This window comes from Dendropsophus ebraccatus, chromosome 9 (assembly GCF_027789765.1).
Source record: "Dendropsophus ebraccatus isolate aDenEbr1 chromosome 9, aDenEbr1.pat, whole genome shotgun sequence".
NCBI lineage: Eukaryota > Metazoa > Chordata > Amphibia > Anura > Hylidae > Dendropsophus > Dendropsophus ebraccatus.
Window position 1 is genome coordinate 78,789,412 of NC_091462.1, and position 15,587 is coordinate 78,804,998.

Here is a 15,587-nt window from a genome sequence, read left to right on the forward strand (position 1 = left end):
CTGCAGAAGCTTTGTGCATAGGCTTTATTAGTGGCTCTGACATCATCATCGTGCTGCTTCCTAATTGACTAGAGGAGCACTTTGCAAGATGCTGTGAGCTATCTTGAGGTCATGTGATGCTTCTTCCTTCTCCTTTTTGCTAAGCAGCTGATTCTATTTTAAAAGGTTTGGCCAAAATGGAATGCCCAAGGTTCGAGTCTATATTCGGGCTTGAGCTTAGGCTCCTAAGATTCGTCCTCAAGATGAACTGTTCCCTTTGCCTTTTCTGTATACCCTGAGAGTTTTCTTGGTGTTCTTGACCTATGCCTGTTTTTCTGACTTTGCATTTGGATCCTTCTTTGGTACTTTGTTTTAGGTGGCTTCTGACTGACTTGGTTCCTGATGTGCCATCCTGGTTTGACCCCTTACCTTCATCTGGCCTTGTGCCTGTTTTCCTATTTTGCCTTGTCGCTTCCTCCTGGTTTCTGATGCAGATAGAAAAGTCTGATGTAGAAAGTCAGAATTTTCATTTTCAGCAAATTTTAAATAAATTTACATAAACCAAGGTGGTGAATGTTCTTGACCTTAAAGAAAACAATCAGCAGGTTAGACAAATTTAACCTGCTGATAGCCCCCCATTGCTCACGGAGCGCTATGGACGAAGGTATATCTCATACTTTCCTTCTTGGCACCGTTCCTATACAGTTAGCAGTTTACTTATCGGCACCTATAGGAGCTTGGCCCAATCCCCATTGCACGAGCCTTCCTGCTCCTTCTAATGATACTTACCAGAGCAGAAGGGCCGTGACCAATAGGGGGCTATCAGCAGGTTAGCTTTATCTAACCTGCTAATATTTCCCCTTTAAGGCTATGTTCACACTACGTACATTTCAGGCAGTATTTGGTCCGCAAGTCAGGTCCTCATAGCAACCAAAACCAGGAGTGGATTGAAAACACAGAAAGGCTCTGTTCACACAATGTTGAAATTGAGTGGATGGCCGCCATATAACAGTAAATAACGGCCATTATTTCAATACAACAGCCATTGTTTTAAAATAACAGCAAATATTTGCCATTAAATGGCGGCCATCCACTCAATTACAGCATTGTGTGAACAGATCCTTTCTGTGTTTTCAATCCACTCCTGGTTTTGGTTGCTATACAGCCTCAAAAATACAGCCTCAAATATACGTAGTGTAAACCCAGCCTAAAAAGGTTTAATTACTGTAAAAGCTGTATAACTATATAAAAGTTTAAAAAAAAAATTCTAATAAACAATTTTTAAGACATAAGTTTGTGGTCAGTAAAAACACTTACAGCAAAAAAATAAGATAAATACAAGCACACAAAGCCAGGTCTGTAGCAGGATCAATAAGTTTCTCTTATGGGTTTTTGGTGGATTTCAATTCTCATAGTAACTGTAGGATAGAAAACAAACCCATTTATCACTGAGTACTGCAGATCAAGGCTTGCTGTAAACAGGGCTAAACGGAAGGACACTGTCCATGGTGCTGACATTTCTAATTCTTTTTTTTTTCTGTCTTGAAGTATTACTGTTGTTCATTCTTTTGTCACTTTGTAGCTCTCAGTAAGAGCTCTAGAAAAGTTATAATTCCTGAATCCTAACATTGCTACGTATTAAATGTAAGCCTTATGATATGAGACACACGAAAACCCTCTGGAGTGTACAGTGCTTTATAAAGTTCATGCTTTGGGCTCTTTTATATTAAACCCCTTATCAAAGACAGATATAATTTTATTGTAGCTGTATTTACTATTCTGCAGGCTTCAGAGCTGAATTCACCTATCATCCCCTGCTGGCTGTATTCCTGAATAAGGCTTACGCTGGTGATTTGCAGATACATGGTAGAAACTAACTTTTTGACTGTATAATCGGAGCTCAGCTGTTATTCAGCAAAGGTGACGCTAATCCTAACCATTTAACCACCTCAGATTATGTAACACATCATGACTACAAATTCTGAAGGACTAGGAGAGGAAAGAGGTTCTTTCTTTCACTCATTTGTTTTCCCAAAAATGATTGGGGTGTCATTGCGTTTTCATGGCAGCTGGGAAGACCCTCAGACCTGCTATGCTATGAGCTGCTATTTACGCCTTTTTGCCATGTTCATACATGGAAAAACAGTGGCCGTTCTGAGACATGGCCGTGTCACAGAACGGCCACTGTCTAAGATGTTCAACCTGGTGGATACTGGAGTATTAGCCGGGTGAACTTCATTTCAACTTAATTGGAATGCAGGTGCGCCCGCGCTCCAATCTGCCACAGCACACAATGGAAAGGAACCATACTTTAGATTGTGTGCACAGTCTATTTCATGCATTCGCTGTTCAATGAACATCGGCAGCAGAAAATAGACATGGCAGTTTTCTGTGCGGCCACATGGAATCCCAGCTGTAGTGTATACAGTGTGTAACCTGCAACAATGGCCGTTGCTTAATAAAGCAAAAACATAGTGTGAGCTTGGCCTTTAGGAGTTTTGCAGTGTACTGAACTTGAGTTCAAGTAAGTGAATGATAAAGTTTTCTAGAGGGACTAAAGAATATGTAAAACAAATTAATAAAGACTTTAACGGGAAAAAAACAACAAATATTGGAAGTTTAAGACATCAGATTTTGGGATTATAATATAAAAAGTAAACAGAATTGAAATTGCTAAGTGACTGTCAAAATTATTAAAATATAATCTTATTCATCCTGCTTGGTAAACACAAATTATCCTATGCTACAATTTCACTGTTATGCCTGGCAAAAAAAAAAGTTTTTACTTTTTAATAGTATTGAAGCATAAAATGATAAAAGCTTGATATAAAAACATGTCATTTTTATTTTCTTTTAATCCAAACATTATAAAACACCACACTACAACTACACATATTAAAGGAGAAGTTCGTCCGTTTTTAAAATCTGGCAGCTGGCAGAAGCAAGGGGAAATTTGATCAGACGTATGAACTTACCTCTCCCTATGCCTGCAGTGAGTGGCGGGACTGGCCTTGGGACCGCTTGGGCTCCAGGATTGACACGGCACAACCCGGCTGATGGTGTGGCACTCCAGTCATTGATTGGCTAAGCAGCCAGTCCATCAGCTTGGACAGGCCTTTCTGAGTTATGACTTCACTTGGGGGAAAATGCCTTCCAGTGAGGGTCCTGAGGCCAGTTCCGCCGCTTACCGTGGGAACGGGCAGAGGTAAGTTTGTCCTCCTGATTAAATTCCCACCCCTGCCCCTGCTGGCTGCCAGATTTTAAAAATGGCTAGACTTCTATAAGCAAGAAGAATTACATCTCTCAAGGTGTGGGCATTCCACACCCACCTATTTCTATGTAATAACCCACCCCCTTGTTACACATTCCATTTCTCTGGGAGAGCTGACTCAGGCCACCCAGCCCCTTTTAATTTTTTTCTATACCATTAATTATTACTCTATTACCTTACTCCCACCTTCACTATATACACTGAACATGTCATTTTTACCACAAACGGAATTAAATCAATTCCACTTTACAAGTTAAAAAACAAATAGGTTTCTCAACATTAGTTTGTTAAAAAGCCAATTTATCACACATAAAATAAATACAACTATGTTGAGAAAAAGTTACAAGATGAGGAAAAACATTTAAAAAAGTGCTGCATCGTTAAGGGATAAGGAAATTATTTTCCTTATTCCCTTTGCAATGTAGCTGTGAAGGTGGATCTGTGCTGTAAAATATTACAAGTGAAAGATTGCACCATACTGAGTTATCATCATACATATGATGTGGGGAAACATTTTAAGAAAATATGTTCTTCGTAAAGCCACCCATCAGCTTTATCAGAGACATAGATATGCAATGTTGCCGCCTGAAGACACTTACATTTTAGCTTACTTCATCCATGAGCTCTAAGTAATTTCAGAAAACAGCTGGAGAAATGTAAAAACTAAACAAATGTTATTAAAGTTCCACTAAATTTTAATGTAAGCTGATGGTCCTGCCCTGCGGGTAAAATAATGCTTCCTACTTTGAAGCATTTCTTCTCCTTAAGGGAAAACAGATGCTACTGCTCTGATTATATTGCTTCTAGGAAGATTTTGGCCACATTACATATTTCATGCTCACTTCTTTCAGCGGCTTGAATTGTGCTTTTTTTTTTTCTCTTTTATTATTATTCTGCAAAGATTTTGAAGCGAGCAATCAATGTTAAGAGAAAACAATAGAGTAAGCATAGCGTAATAGAATACGAAAGACAATTTATTGGAGACAGCAACTTATTGTTGTACAAGATGACAGGTTGGACATGATGACCCATATAAATTATGGTGGCACGGCTTTTATGTTTTCTGCAAATCCATCGTGTAATGAAAAATTCTACAATATTCCTATACTCTTCCTGTCTCAGCTTCCCACAGTGTGAAGGGTTAGACACACAGAAGCACTGCTCAGACGTTACAGTAGAGTTGTCAGGGCTGTGTTCTGTAATGAGCCGTATTCCTACTGAGCAACTGCATGCAGAGACATTGAAAGCTATAAGAAGCCGTGCTTCTAGTGGAGCGTATGTACCTAATATGGCATATGATGGAAAATGCAACAAATACAGAATCCAACAGAAATAAAACTCTGTGTGTTTCAGTATAAATTGGAGACATGCAGGGTAACAGTATGGCTCTATATACCTCCATGTGTGCTGTATTTCTGCTCTGCACCTTGTACAAAGCTATAATCTAGGTTTGTACAAGCACACTAAGGCTGGTTTTACAGTTTCTCATTCAGTTTTTGAGACAAAGGCAAAAATGTATTCATAAAGAACAGGAAATATAAAAAGGAACTTGTTACATCCTTACCTATCCACGCTCACGTGACAGAGCTCCACCCCAGACTCAAAGCAGACTCACTTGGCTCCAGCTCCACCTGCCAGGTGACATCACAGATCCCTGATGGCGTCCCTGGTTACCGCTGCAGGTCCGTATCTCTAGCCGGGGGATGGGCATGGCAGCAGCTGTGCTGCATTTGAATTATGTTGACTGGCAGGTGTCTCTGCCAGTCAATTGTGTCTGCCACATGTGTTCTGGTGGAGGATCAGGGAGCCGGTTTGATCACTTCTGGACCAGATCCCTTACCTCCTATGAAGTATACTATTACCCTGTTATCCATGCTGGTGTTAGACTTTTTTTTTAAAGGCGTGCTAAGTGTCTTTATATCTCTTTTTGTGTATTGTTACCTGGCTTTTCTTGACTTTGGCTTTGTTACCTGACTATTCTGACTATTTGGATTCTGTTTTTGTTCTTTGTCCCTTTGGTTTTTACCTTAGCCTGTTGACCACCCCTTGTATGTAAGTTTGTCTTGTCCTTCTTCTGTGCTATCACATTATCACAAGTGAATGTACTGTACTCTAAGATGGTGTGTTTTACCTAGTTGCCTCTGAGATTAATACATGTGGCTTTTTAATTAGTGGCAGTCCCAAAATACTATTATACCCTAGGGGCACCAGCAATACCCTGATGATTATTGTAAAGGCTGGTGAATAGCAGTGTTTTCAATGCGCCTCTCCAACATCAGCTCTACATATAAAAAATATTTATCCATCTACCTTTAACATGATTTCTGTCATATAGCCTCTTTTTGCTTTTTCCTATGGACTATACATATTTAGTTTGCACTTAAGACTATTTTTGTAGGTCCCTAGAACTGCACACACTTTTCTGCTTCAGACATCACTAGAATTAAGTTGGATCCTCTTCTTTTTACTGATTATACCTCTAGCTCACAAGGCCTGAGGTTGGGGCCCTCTTCATGGGAGCTGAGGGGTAGTTACTAGAGATGAGCGAACCTCGAGCATGCTCGAGTCCATCCGAACCCGAGCTTTCGGCATTTGATTGGCGGTGGCTGCTTAAGTTGGATAAAGCCCTAAGGCTATGTGGAAAACATGGATATAGTCATTGACTGTATCCATGTTTTCCAGACAACCTTAGAGCTTTATCCAACTTCAGCAGCCCCAGCTAATCAAATGGCGAACGTTCGGGTTCGGATGGACTCGAACCCGAACCCGTTTCGCTCATCTCTAGTACTTACCATCCTCTTCACAGTCTGGACCCTAAACTTATATGTGACAACAAAACTAACAGCACTAGTAGCCAATGAGCAAAAGCCTAGATGAAAAGGATCAAAATCCATGAAGAAGCCACAGGTAACCTTGTACAAGAAGAATTTAGATGAATCTATTCTTACTTTAAGAGGACTTCTCTTCACTACATGAAATGAGCTTCACTTTAAGGAAATTCTGATACTTGCTTAAATCAGTTTCTTGGTGAATGACATAATTTGTTAGGTTTAAATGAGGAAGTATCGGAGAAATCTCTTTCTTTGCAAAGTACAGATTTTTTTTCCCATTCAAACTAATCTGCCATTGACTTAGGCTTTTTACGTCTCTCTCTTAGATCAAGGGAACGCTGCTCTTTGAGCCTTTCTCCAAAGCAATATCCCTCTACACACCAATTTTAATTACAGCAAACATTTCAAGGCTTCCATATGAAGGACTGATCTTCTTCTGCTTAAAGGCTCTTAGCTATTGCTTGAGTATACGTAAATCTTCATATGGATGGACGTTTAAGCAAGAATCACTCTAATGGTGAAATATAAAAGTTTTGAGGCCTTTTCTTTGTTAATCATGATTTTGTTTGCAAACTAAAACATGGTTTGTATAAAATGCACAATAAAATCCCCAGTATCGTATTTACAGCATTGGGTACCGATTCTGTGTAGAGAAATTCATTAATTGTACCTGCGGATTACCCTGTGTTAAAGCTGCAGTGTACGTCTTACACCTGAACATATCTTAATAAAGGAGTTATAAGACCTAAAGCCTCTTTTACCAACACTTTTAATATAGTCTTACCTCCTGTAAAAAGCACTATGAGGAAAATTTACTAATACTACCAAATATCAAATATTCTGGTAGCCTCTCTTAGAAACCAGTCAGAGGGAGGGTCATGTGACCAAAGTTCTATACATCCTTTACAAGTGTAGCTCACCAGTGAAGTTGATAAACAGCAATACATTAACACATCTCTATAGTCATATTAAAAATCATACGGAAAAAAACCACACAAAAACAATACCATATTCCCAGCATTTTTGGGTAAGCTGACCAAATGTTATTCAACATGAATTCATTATAGATGAAGATACGATAAATAAAAGTTATTTGCCTTGATGACTCCTGATAAACAGAAAGAGCCTGATCACCCCATGGCGATCTAAATCTGGATGAGAAAAATCACCAGTCTGTGTCTTGAACAGTTATTTGGACATATCATCGTATTACTGCTGTTTTATGACCTTAGTTTTAATGTATTTGTACTTTGTGCATCATAATGAAATTTTCCAATGTACTCACTGGTTCAATTTCTATTGTAAAGAGAGTCATCCTCCTGAAAATGAAAATGACTTAATGAAATACGTGAATCATATATTTCTATCAGAGTCACCTTTTACATGGCAATAAAATGGCCTTGTCGGTCACATGCTTTATTTTCCATATTATTGCGCATTATCCCATAAAGTTTCTGTACAAATGCTATTACGATAAGAACACAGCAAGCTAATCTGCTAACGGCATCAATGCAAGTGAAAAGCAATAATAACCATTAAAAAAAAGAGACCTTTAAAGATGTTTTATTGCTTGCTGATCTGCAAAAGTGACCTATATTTTTATAAATTTTTAGTTCTAACAGTATAAAACCACCATAACATAATAATAAAAATTACAAATATTACAGTTACTTTCCATGTGATATATAACATAACATAAGATAACCTGAAACCCTTTCAGGACCAGTCCAGATAGTGCCTTGAGTCCATTTTGAAATCTGACCAGTTTCACTTTATGTGGTTATACCTCTGTAAAATTATAACTTATCCCAGCAATTCTGAGGTTGTTTTCTCGTGACATATTGTACTTTGGGTAAGTGGTAAAATTTGGCCAATATCCATACAATTTTGTGCCATGTTCTCACAGTGTAAGACACCGGCTGTTCCATAGCCTGGCCGGTACTGGATGATCTTTACCGCCGCTGAATTTGGATGAGGGCGCAACTGAATTCCCCGTTGCACACAATGGAGTGTGTGGCTGGAGCTGCAAGCTCCATCTTGTGAACTGACAGGGTCAGTGTCTTGTGGCGCGCTAGGGATCCTGTATATACTGTGTATACTATGGGGAGATTGATCAAAGGGTGTAAAATTTAGACTGGTGCAAACTTGCCACAGCAACCAATCACAGCTCCTAATTTCTTTCACCAGAGCTGGAAGCTGAGCTGTGATTGGTTGCAGTGGGCAGTTTGCACCAGTCTAAATTTTACACCCTTTGATAAATCTCCCCCTACTGTATGTGTATGCACTCCTTAGAAGGCAGCACTACATAAGTACCGGTCGTTGTTACAACTTTACTGGTACCGGTAAGTACTACGGTACTTACGTAGTGTGAACATGGCCTTGGTATGAAAAATGCCCACATTTCACGAAAAAATTACACAATTTGTAATTTTCTGATTTTTTTTCTGCTGTCACGTGCAGGTTAAGTTATGTGATAATTTTATTGCCAGCATCATTACTCAGGCGGCAATACTAAACATGTGTACTTTTTTTTCATTTATTATTGCATTGGGGGATATGGGGATTTTATGTGTTGTGTACTTTATTTATTTACTTATTTGTGTGTATGTTTTATTTACTGTTATACTTTATTTTACTGTCCCACCATGGGGACATCACTATCTGATTGCCTGATTACAGGCGCATTACATCGCAATGCAGATCTGCATTGCATTGTAATGTGCCTGTAAAACAGGCTCACCCTTAGGGAGTTATTACACAGGCTGATGGGGGCCCAATAATAACTGTAAACGAGCGCCGATCTGCTAGATGGGCACTCGTTTACTGGGCCTATTCCACAGCCTGATTATCATTTAACAAGGGCTGCGTTACCGATGTCCTTGCAGCCCTTGCTAAAACTTTATACATTTCCTGTCCAGGCTGCAGGGCTCCTCTTGCGTTTCGCTTCGACCCGGGCTCCAGCTTCAGAGCGGCCTGTCTCATTTGACAGCCCGGTCAGCCAATCACTGGCCGGGACCGCCACGGCCAGTGATTGGCTGAGCGGCCTGTCAGAGCCTGCCGCTCTGAAGCTGGAGCGTGCGGGACCCGGGGAGAAGCAGACCACAAGAGGAGCCCTGCAGCCTGGATAGGTAATGTAAATCGTCAGTTGCCGGCCACACACAGCTATTACACGTAGCGATGCACGGTCGGCGCCCAACAATTATAGGTTCAAACCTATATTAACGATCAGCCGATGATCGTTGTTATCTGCTGATCGTTGTATTTATTCCACTGAGCGATAATTGACTCGGCCGATTATCGCTCCGTGGAATAGGCCCCTTAGGCTAAGCCTGGTCAGCCACCATAGTTATGACACAGGAGGCTTCAGGGAAGCCTCCTGGTGTCATAGCATCCATCGGGGCCATGCAATCGCTTCTGCACAGCCCCTATGGGAATAGAGGGAAGATTCTCCCTCTATTCTATACTATAGGTGCTGCGATCGGCCTGATCACAGCACCTGTAGGGTTAACTGCTGCAATCCGCTGACAGCGGAGACCCACCAGGGAATGGCACGGGCCCTTTCAACCCAAGGCGTAACTGTACGTCCTTGAGCATGAATGCACCGCTCCTCAGCCCTGAAGGGGTTAATAGTCCCTGCCATGGAGAAATTCAGTGTGTTACAGCAGGTTAGGGTAGGGTGGCCAGGGTTAACATGATCCCTAACATAACAATTGTGGCAGAGAGGTACGTTAAGTCAATTAAAAAGTTGAGTTAAACACGTCATTGTGATCAAATTAACACATCAGTATATATATATATATATATATATATAGAGAGAGAGAGAGAGAGAGAGAGAGAGATAGGTAGAGAGAAAGAGAGAGAAAGAGAGAGAGAGAATATTTATAGGTGTACCCATTTGTTTGATTGCAGGCATAGCGCTGGAGTTCCAATGTGTCTTGCAGAAACCTATTACATTTTTATTTTGCTCAAATTTTTTTATATTTTTGAATCACTTCAAGGGACAAAATATCCAAAAAATTTAATAAAAAAAGGAATAGATTAACCAGGCACCTACAACTCTGCCAAGCAGGGGAAACATGGTATAGCATTGGGGGCACCGGTTATAGCACCTGCCATAGCATTGATCAGTATATGCAACCTAATGATTGTCTCTAGGGGGACTTGAAAGGTGTTAAAAAAAAAAAGCTAAAGGTTAAAAAAAAATAGTAAAACCCATCCCTTAATAAAAGTTTGAATCACCTCCTTTTCCATTTTACAAATAAAAATTCCGCAGCACTTTACAATTAAAAAAATATAAAGAGGGCATTCAGTCTATGGAGTTGTCCATGCAGATAATAACTGTGTGTGTGTGTGTGTGTGTGTGTGTGTTTAATTGCATCCAAATTACACAATTTGTTTATGGTATATTATGATATTTCTATATATGATCAGGAGGATGACTACAACTAAGATGGTAGTGCATCAATTCATCGTTTGCTTCAGGTCCCTGACACTCTAATAATTTTGCAGCTGCAAATTTGTCAGGGAAATTCACAGCCTAAAAATGGCATCAAATGTTCCTAAAGGTACCCATAAAATCACTAGAGCGGATGTCAGATTATTGATTTTTAGGCAGCAAATCAAATAATTGTTAGTGCAGGGAGTTAAATAGGTAAACCAATAACATAAAAAGCCCAACAATAAAAGAATCATTCTGAAATTAAACAAAAAAGGAGGGAAAATTGTCCAGCATATGATCTCATGAGACCACTTTATTACTTGCACTTGGTAATATTGTTTTCACACAGGCATTGTTCTTTGTGTTTTGGTCATATACTGTAGATGGGCATGGTCTTGTAAATAAATAAATAAAAAAATAAAAACTGCTTTTTATATCTATTTTACTGCCTTTTCTATCCCTATTGTACTCTGTCAGAACCCATATAAACTATTGGAATCACGTGAGGTCAGGCCACTTTACTGTAGCTTAGAACATGTAAAAGAGGAGGCCAAGAGGTTTTAGGCTATGTTCACATGTCGTACCGGCTGGCCATTCCGTGACCCGGCCAGGTCACAGAACGGCCAGTCTCTGCCAAGATCATCCTGGCCGATACTGCAGTACTGGCCAGATGATCTTTATGGCCGTAGTGTTCTGATGCGGGTGCATCAGTGCACACCTGCATCAGAACTTCCCATAGCGCACAATGAAGCAAGTGGCCGGAGCCGCTCGCACTGAATTGTGGCCGCAGAAAACTGACATGTCAGTTCTTTGCAGCCCGGCATGGGATCCGGAGCGTATGTGATGTGTATACGCTCCGCCCGGGATCCAATAGAACAAGAGGCAATTTTCCACACTGCATTAAGTACGGCCATTGTTGCGTGGTGTGAACAAAGTCTTACTCTGCAAACAAGCAGAGTAATATAGACTGCATAGTTTTTGGTGGCATCCTGAGTCAGACTTCCTGGCTTTCGTTGCATAGGGAAGGAACATTGGCCAATCAGAGAGTATTTTTACAAATAAAATTGATAAAACACTCGTTCTTATAACTGAACCTATTTGCTTATTAATTGTTAAATGGTTCATTTCTTTTGTCTGTTTAACATCTGCTTTCTTCTTTTGGCAGATTTATGATCAATGTTACATGGGATGGCAGAGATCTGTCCTTTACAGAAGATGGTTATCAAGCAAATCCAAAACTGGTGGTTATACTGCTGAACACGGAAAGAGAGTGGGAAAAGGTAAGTGAGCCTACATTGTAAAATGTATTGGGAAATGCAATCATGTCCTATGTGATGCAATTTAAGTAATACTCATATTTTTTTTTTTTATCTTGTGACGTCTAGACTTCCATGTTATACTTATTCCATAATTTGACAACTCCAGGATACATTACAGCCATACTGTATGTATATGGGGATGTATGTGCTGGATAATGGGTCTTACATTTGCCACATGCAAAATCAAAGCCTACTACTAGCAGTACACTACTATTTCATGGAGACAGACATAGTAAGAAATGGGGCCTATTGTCACTTTAGAAGCAGCTTCCAGCTGTCCATTTGTATGCATGTCATAGCAAACAATTACTGGTCAATAAGAAAGACCCCCGTAGTGAGCTTTTGGATCTATACCTTTCCACATTATAGGGGTTGTCTACCGTCTGTTTCAAAACTGCTAGTTCAGTTCTGAACACTATTTCTATGGATGAGCACTGCCCCACCTCCTCATCTAGACTTCAATAAGTTTGTTGTAAGACGCAGGTGGTTATCGGTAACCAAATCCATTACAAATAAATAGTACAGTGGTACCTTGGTTTAAGAGTAACTTGGTTTAGGAGCGTTTTGGTTTAAGAGCTCACGGTTTTTCAAAATTGTGACTTGGTTTAAGAGCGTTGCATTGTGACTTGGTTTAAGAGCGTAGCGACTATGGAGGTAATCTCTTTATAGCTGTAACCTTTCTCTCCCCGGACAGAGAGTGCTGCATGTATGTGCCCACATCTGTCCTGCTCAGTCCTTCATGCTCCCTGCATTCTCTGTCCGCCCTTGTGTTTACCATCCTCTCCATTACTGTACAGTAACTTATAATATCACATATTCTGATGTTTCTGAATGTTTGTTTCATTAGTTTTACATGTTATTCAGAATAATAAATCATTATTTTTGGGGTGTAGAACTAATTGTCTGCATTTCTATGATTTCTTATGGGAAAATTTGCTTTGGTTTAAGAGTGGATTTGGATTACAAGCGCGGTCCCGGAATGAATTATGCTCATAATCCAAGGCACCACTGTTGTGTCCTTCATGTCTAAAGAATAGATGTTCCATGGAGTGTAAAACATATTTTCCCAGCTATCTAAAGATTATTTCTCCATGTCTACCTTATCTCCTACCTCTGCATATACTGTGCAGAATTGCTGTGTAGACAGCATGACTGACAGGGATGCATAGCATACTATATACCCTGGCATGTGGACAGTAATCTGTAACTTTTTTTTATTATTACATTAGAGTGAAAAGCCTACTGATCCTTTCAATGAGAAAGTCCTACTGGTTGATTTATTACCTTTATTTACATTCATGGGTTTCATCATGTGCCATATATGAGACCAATGTAATTTTTTCTTCTCTGAAGCATTACTTTAAGCAAACAGTATAAATTTCAGAAACCACGACAGACCTATTTTACATTTTAGGCACTATGACAGTACTATGAGGATAAGAATAATCCACAATAGAGGGATAACAGCCCCTACAGTTATCGTCACTTGTACAGTTTATATAAATATATATATATATATATATATATATATACTGAGTGGTCCGCTCATCTCTACTGGCAGCACTAGTGTGGTGTTCACAATATGGGATACATAATGTCATATTTACTGTGTACCTGGAATGTTTTTATGAAGAATGATTATCAGGCAGCTCTGGGCTCAATCTGCATTTTTTAAGGTACTTCCATTTTTCCCATTTAAAATTTGGTCCCTAAGTACTGTACCTTAACGGAGGCGTCGCTTTCTCCGCTCCCTGCTGTCTTACTTGTTGAGGCGAGGTTGTCTCTGCTCCCTGCGTTCTGTACCTGAGGAGACACCGTTGTCTCCGCTCCCTGCTGTCTGTGAATTAGGAGGCGTCATTGTCTCCGCTCCCTGCTATCTGTACCTGAGGAGGCGCCGTTGTCTCTGCTCCCTGCTGTCTGTACTTGTGAATTAGGAGGCGAAGCTTCCTGATCTATCTCCAGTGTGACACCCAGTGTAATGTGATTCTATGGTGCCATCTCCTAATGCACAGGTACGCTCAGCAGTAGAGTTGATCAAACCTCGGGAAATCCTAGGTTTGATCAAACTTGAACCTTCACGAACCTGCCGCATTTGATTGCTGATGCCTTCCCGGTCCATGGGGAAGGAGGAGAGTGCCCAGGTACCACCTGGTATTCCGGGATTTAGCCTATTACCTATTACCTAGGCTGAATCCCAGAATTCCAGCCGGTACTTGGGCACCCTCCTCCTTCCCCATGGACCAGGCAGGCATCAGCAATCTAATGCGGCAGGTTTGTGAATGTTTGAGTTCGATCAAACCTTGGATTTCCCGAGGTTCGATCAACTCCCCTTAGCAGCGGAGACAACTCCAGTAAGGTATTCCATAACAAACTTTAAAATAGAAATAATTGAGAAAAATTACTCTTGTATCATGGTTGCTGTATATACAGATACAGGTGCTTTATATATTGGCTTGGGGAACCTCGTCTCTCCAGCTGTTGCAAAACTACAACTGCCCATCATACATGGACAGTCAAAGCTAAAACTTTGGCTGTCCCGACATGATGAGAGTTGTAGTTCTGCAACAACTGGAGAGCCAAGGTTCCCTACCTCTGCAGATAGTAGGTGAGGTTTATATAAATGTGATATATATTTGGAGAGGGCAGTTATTAAGGGGTTAAGTATATAATAATGTACAACCAGACCAGACCCCTAAATAGACACTGGACACTCTCTTGTGTGTCTCCTCCCATCCCAGACTGGTGTCACCCTGAACCCCCTGCCCCCCTCCCCACTCCACACTGGGCACCCTTCACCCCCCCCTCCCCAGACTGTGCACCCCTGATTGTCCTCCCCTTTCCACACACCTGTATTTTCTTTCTTCCTCCTCCATAGTGCAGTGTACATACAGTACCTGTGGTGGCATCATAGTCACATGTCAAGGTCCTTCACCATCTACAAAGTAACTTTTCTGTACTGTCTCCTGGCTGCTGTTTAGCCCTGATTTGAGCAAAATCTCGGTAAACCCACAGCGATTTTGCGCAAATTATAGCTAAACAGCAGCCAGGAGACAGTACAGTATGGATAATACCTCTTTTGATCAAGTTAAATTCGTCCCCTGTCTCCCCACACTGACAGAGGGCAGGACGCTTCCAGGCTGCCTCATCCACTGTGATCCTTCTCTCTCTGCTCTCCCTGTGATGGTGCCCCCCCTGGTCTCTGTGCCCAGGGCAGCTGCCCCCACTGCCCCCCCCCCCTAGGGCACTTTATATATATATATATATATATATATATATATATATATATATATATATATAATGCAAGATAAAATCTCAAGTTGAGCAATTTTCAATGCTCGATTTCTCAACTTAAATAACAAACCCCAATGAAATCAATTAGAGACTCGAGCATTTAGCCAGGTGCCCCCTGCTTGGCAAAACGCAGGGTGCCTGGTTAACATATTTAATTATTTTTTTTTTTGTTCTATATTTTTGTATTTTTAATCCCTTGTGGGGATGTTCTAATGAAATATTTTAAAAAAAGATTTACACAAGACACATTAGAACTCGGGCGGTATAACGGCAAGTGCCGGTATACCATTGGAGCTCTAATGTGTCTTGCAGAAACCTATTCAATTTTTTTTTTATTCAAATTTTATGAATACTTAGTCCCTTGAAGGGATGTTTAAACAAAATAGAACAAAACAAAAATTATCTGACATCAGTTATTAAAGGTGTATGCCTCAAGGCGCTGAGATCAAGCTCGATCA

At 40.5% G+C, this 15,587-nt stretch overlaps 1 protein-coding gene across 1 annotated transcript in view; it reads left to right on the plus strand.

Annotated features, from left to right (window-relative positions):
• GRIN2A (glutamate ionotropic receptor NMDA type subunit 2A) overlaps nucleotides 1–15,587 on the plus strand; it is a 379,959-nt gene that overhangs the window by 294,197 nt on the left and 70,175 nt on the right. Inside the window, exon 6 of the mRNA XM_069983674.1 lies at nucleotides 11,685–11,799. Coding sequence (XP_069839775.1) covers nucleotides 11,685–11,799 — 115 coding nt within the window. The remainder of the gene's footprint in view (nucleotides 1–11,684; nucleotides 11,800–15,587) is intronic.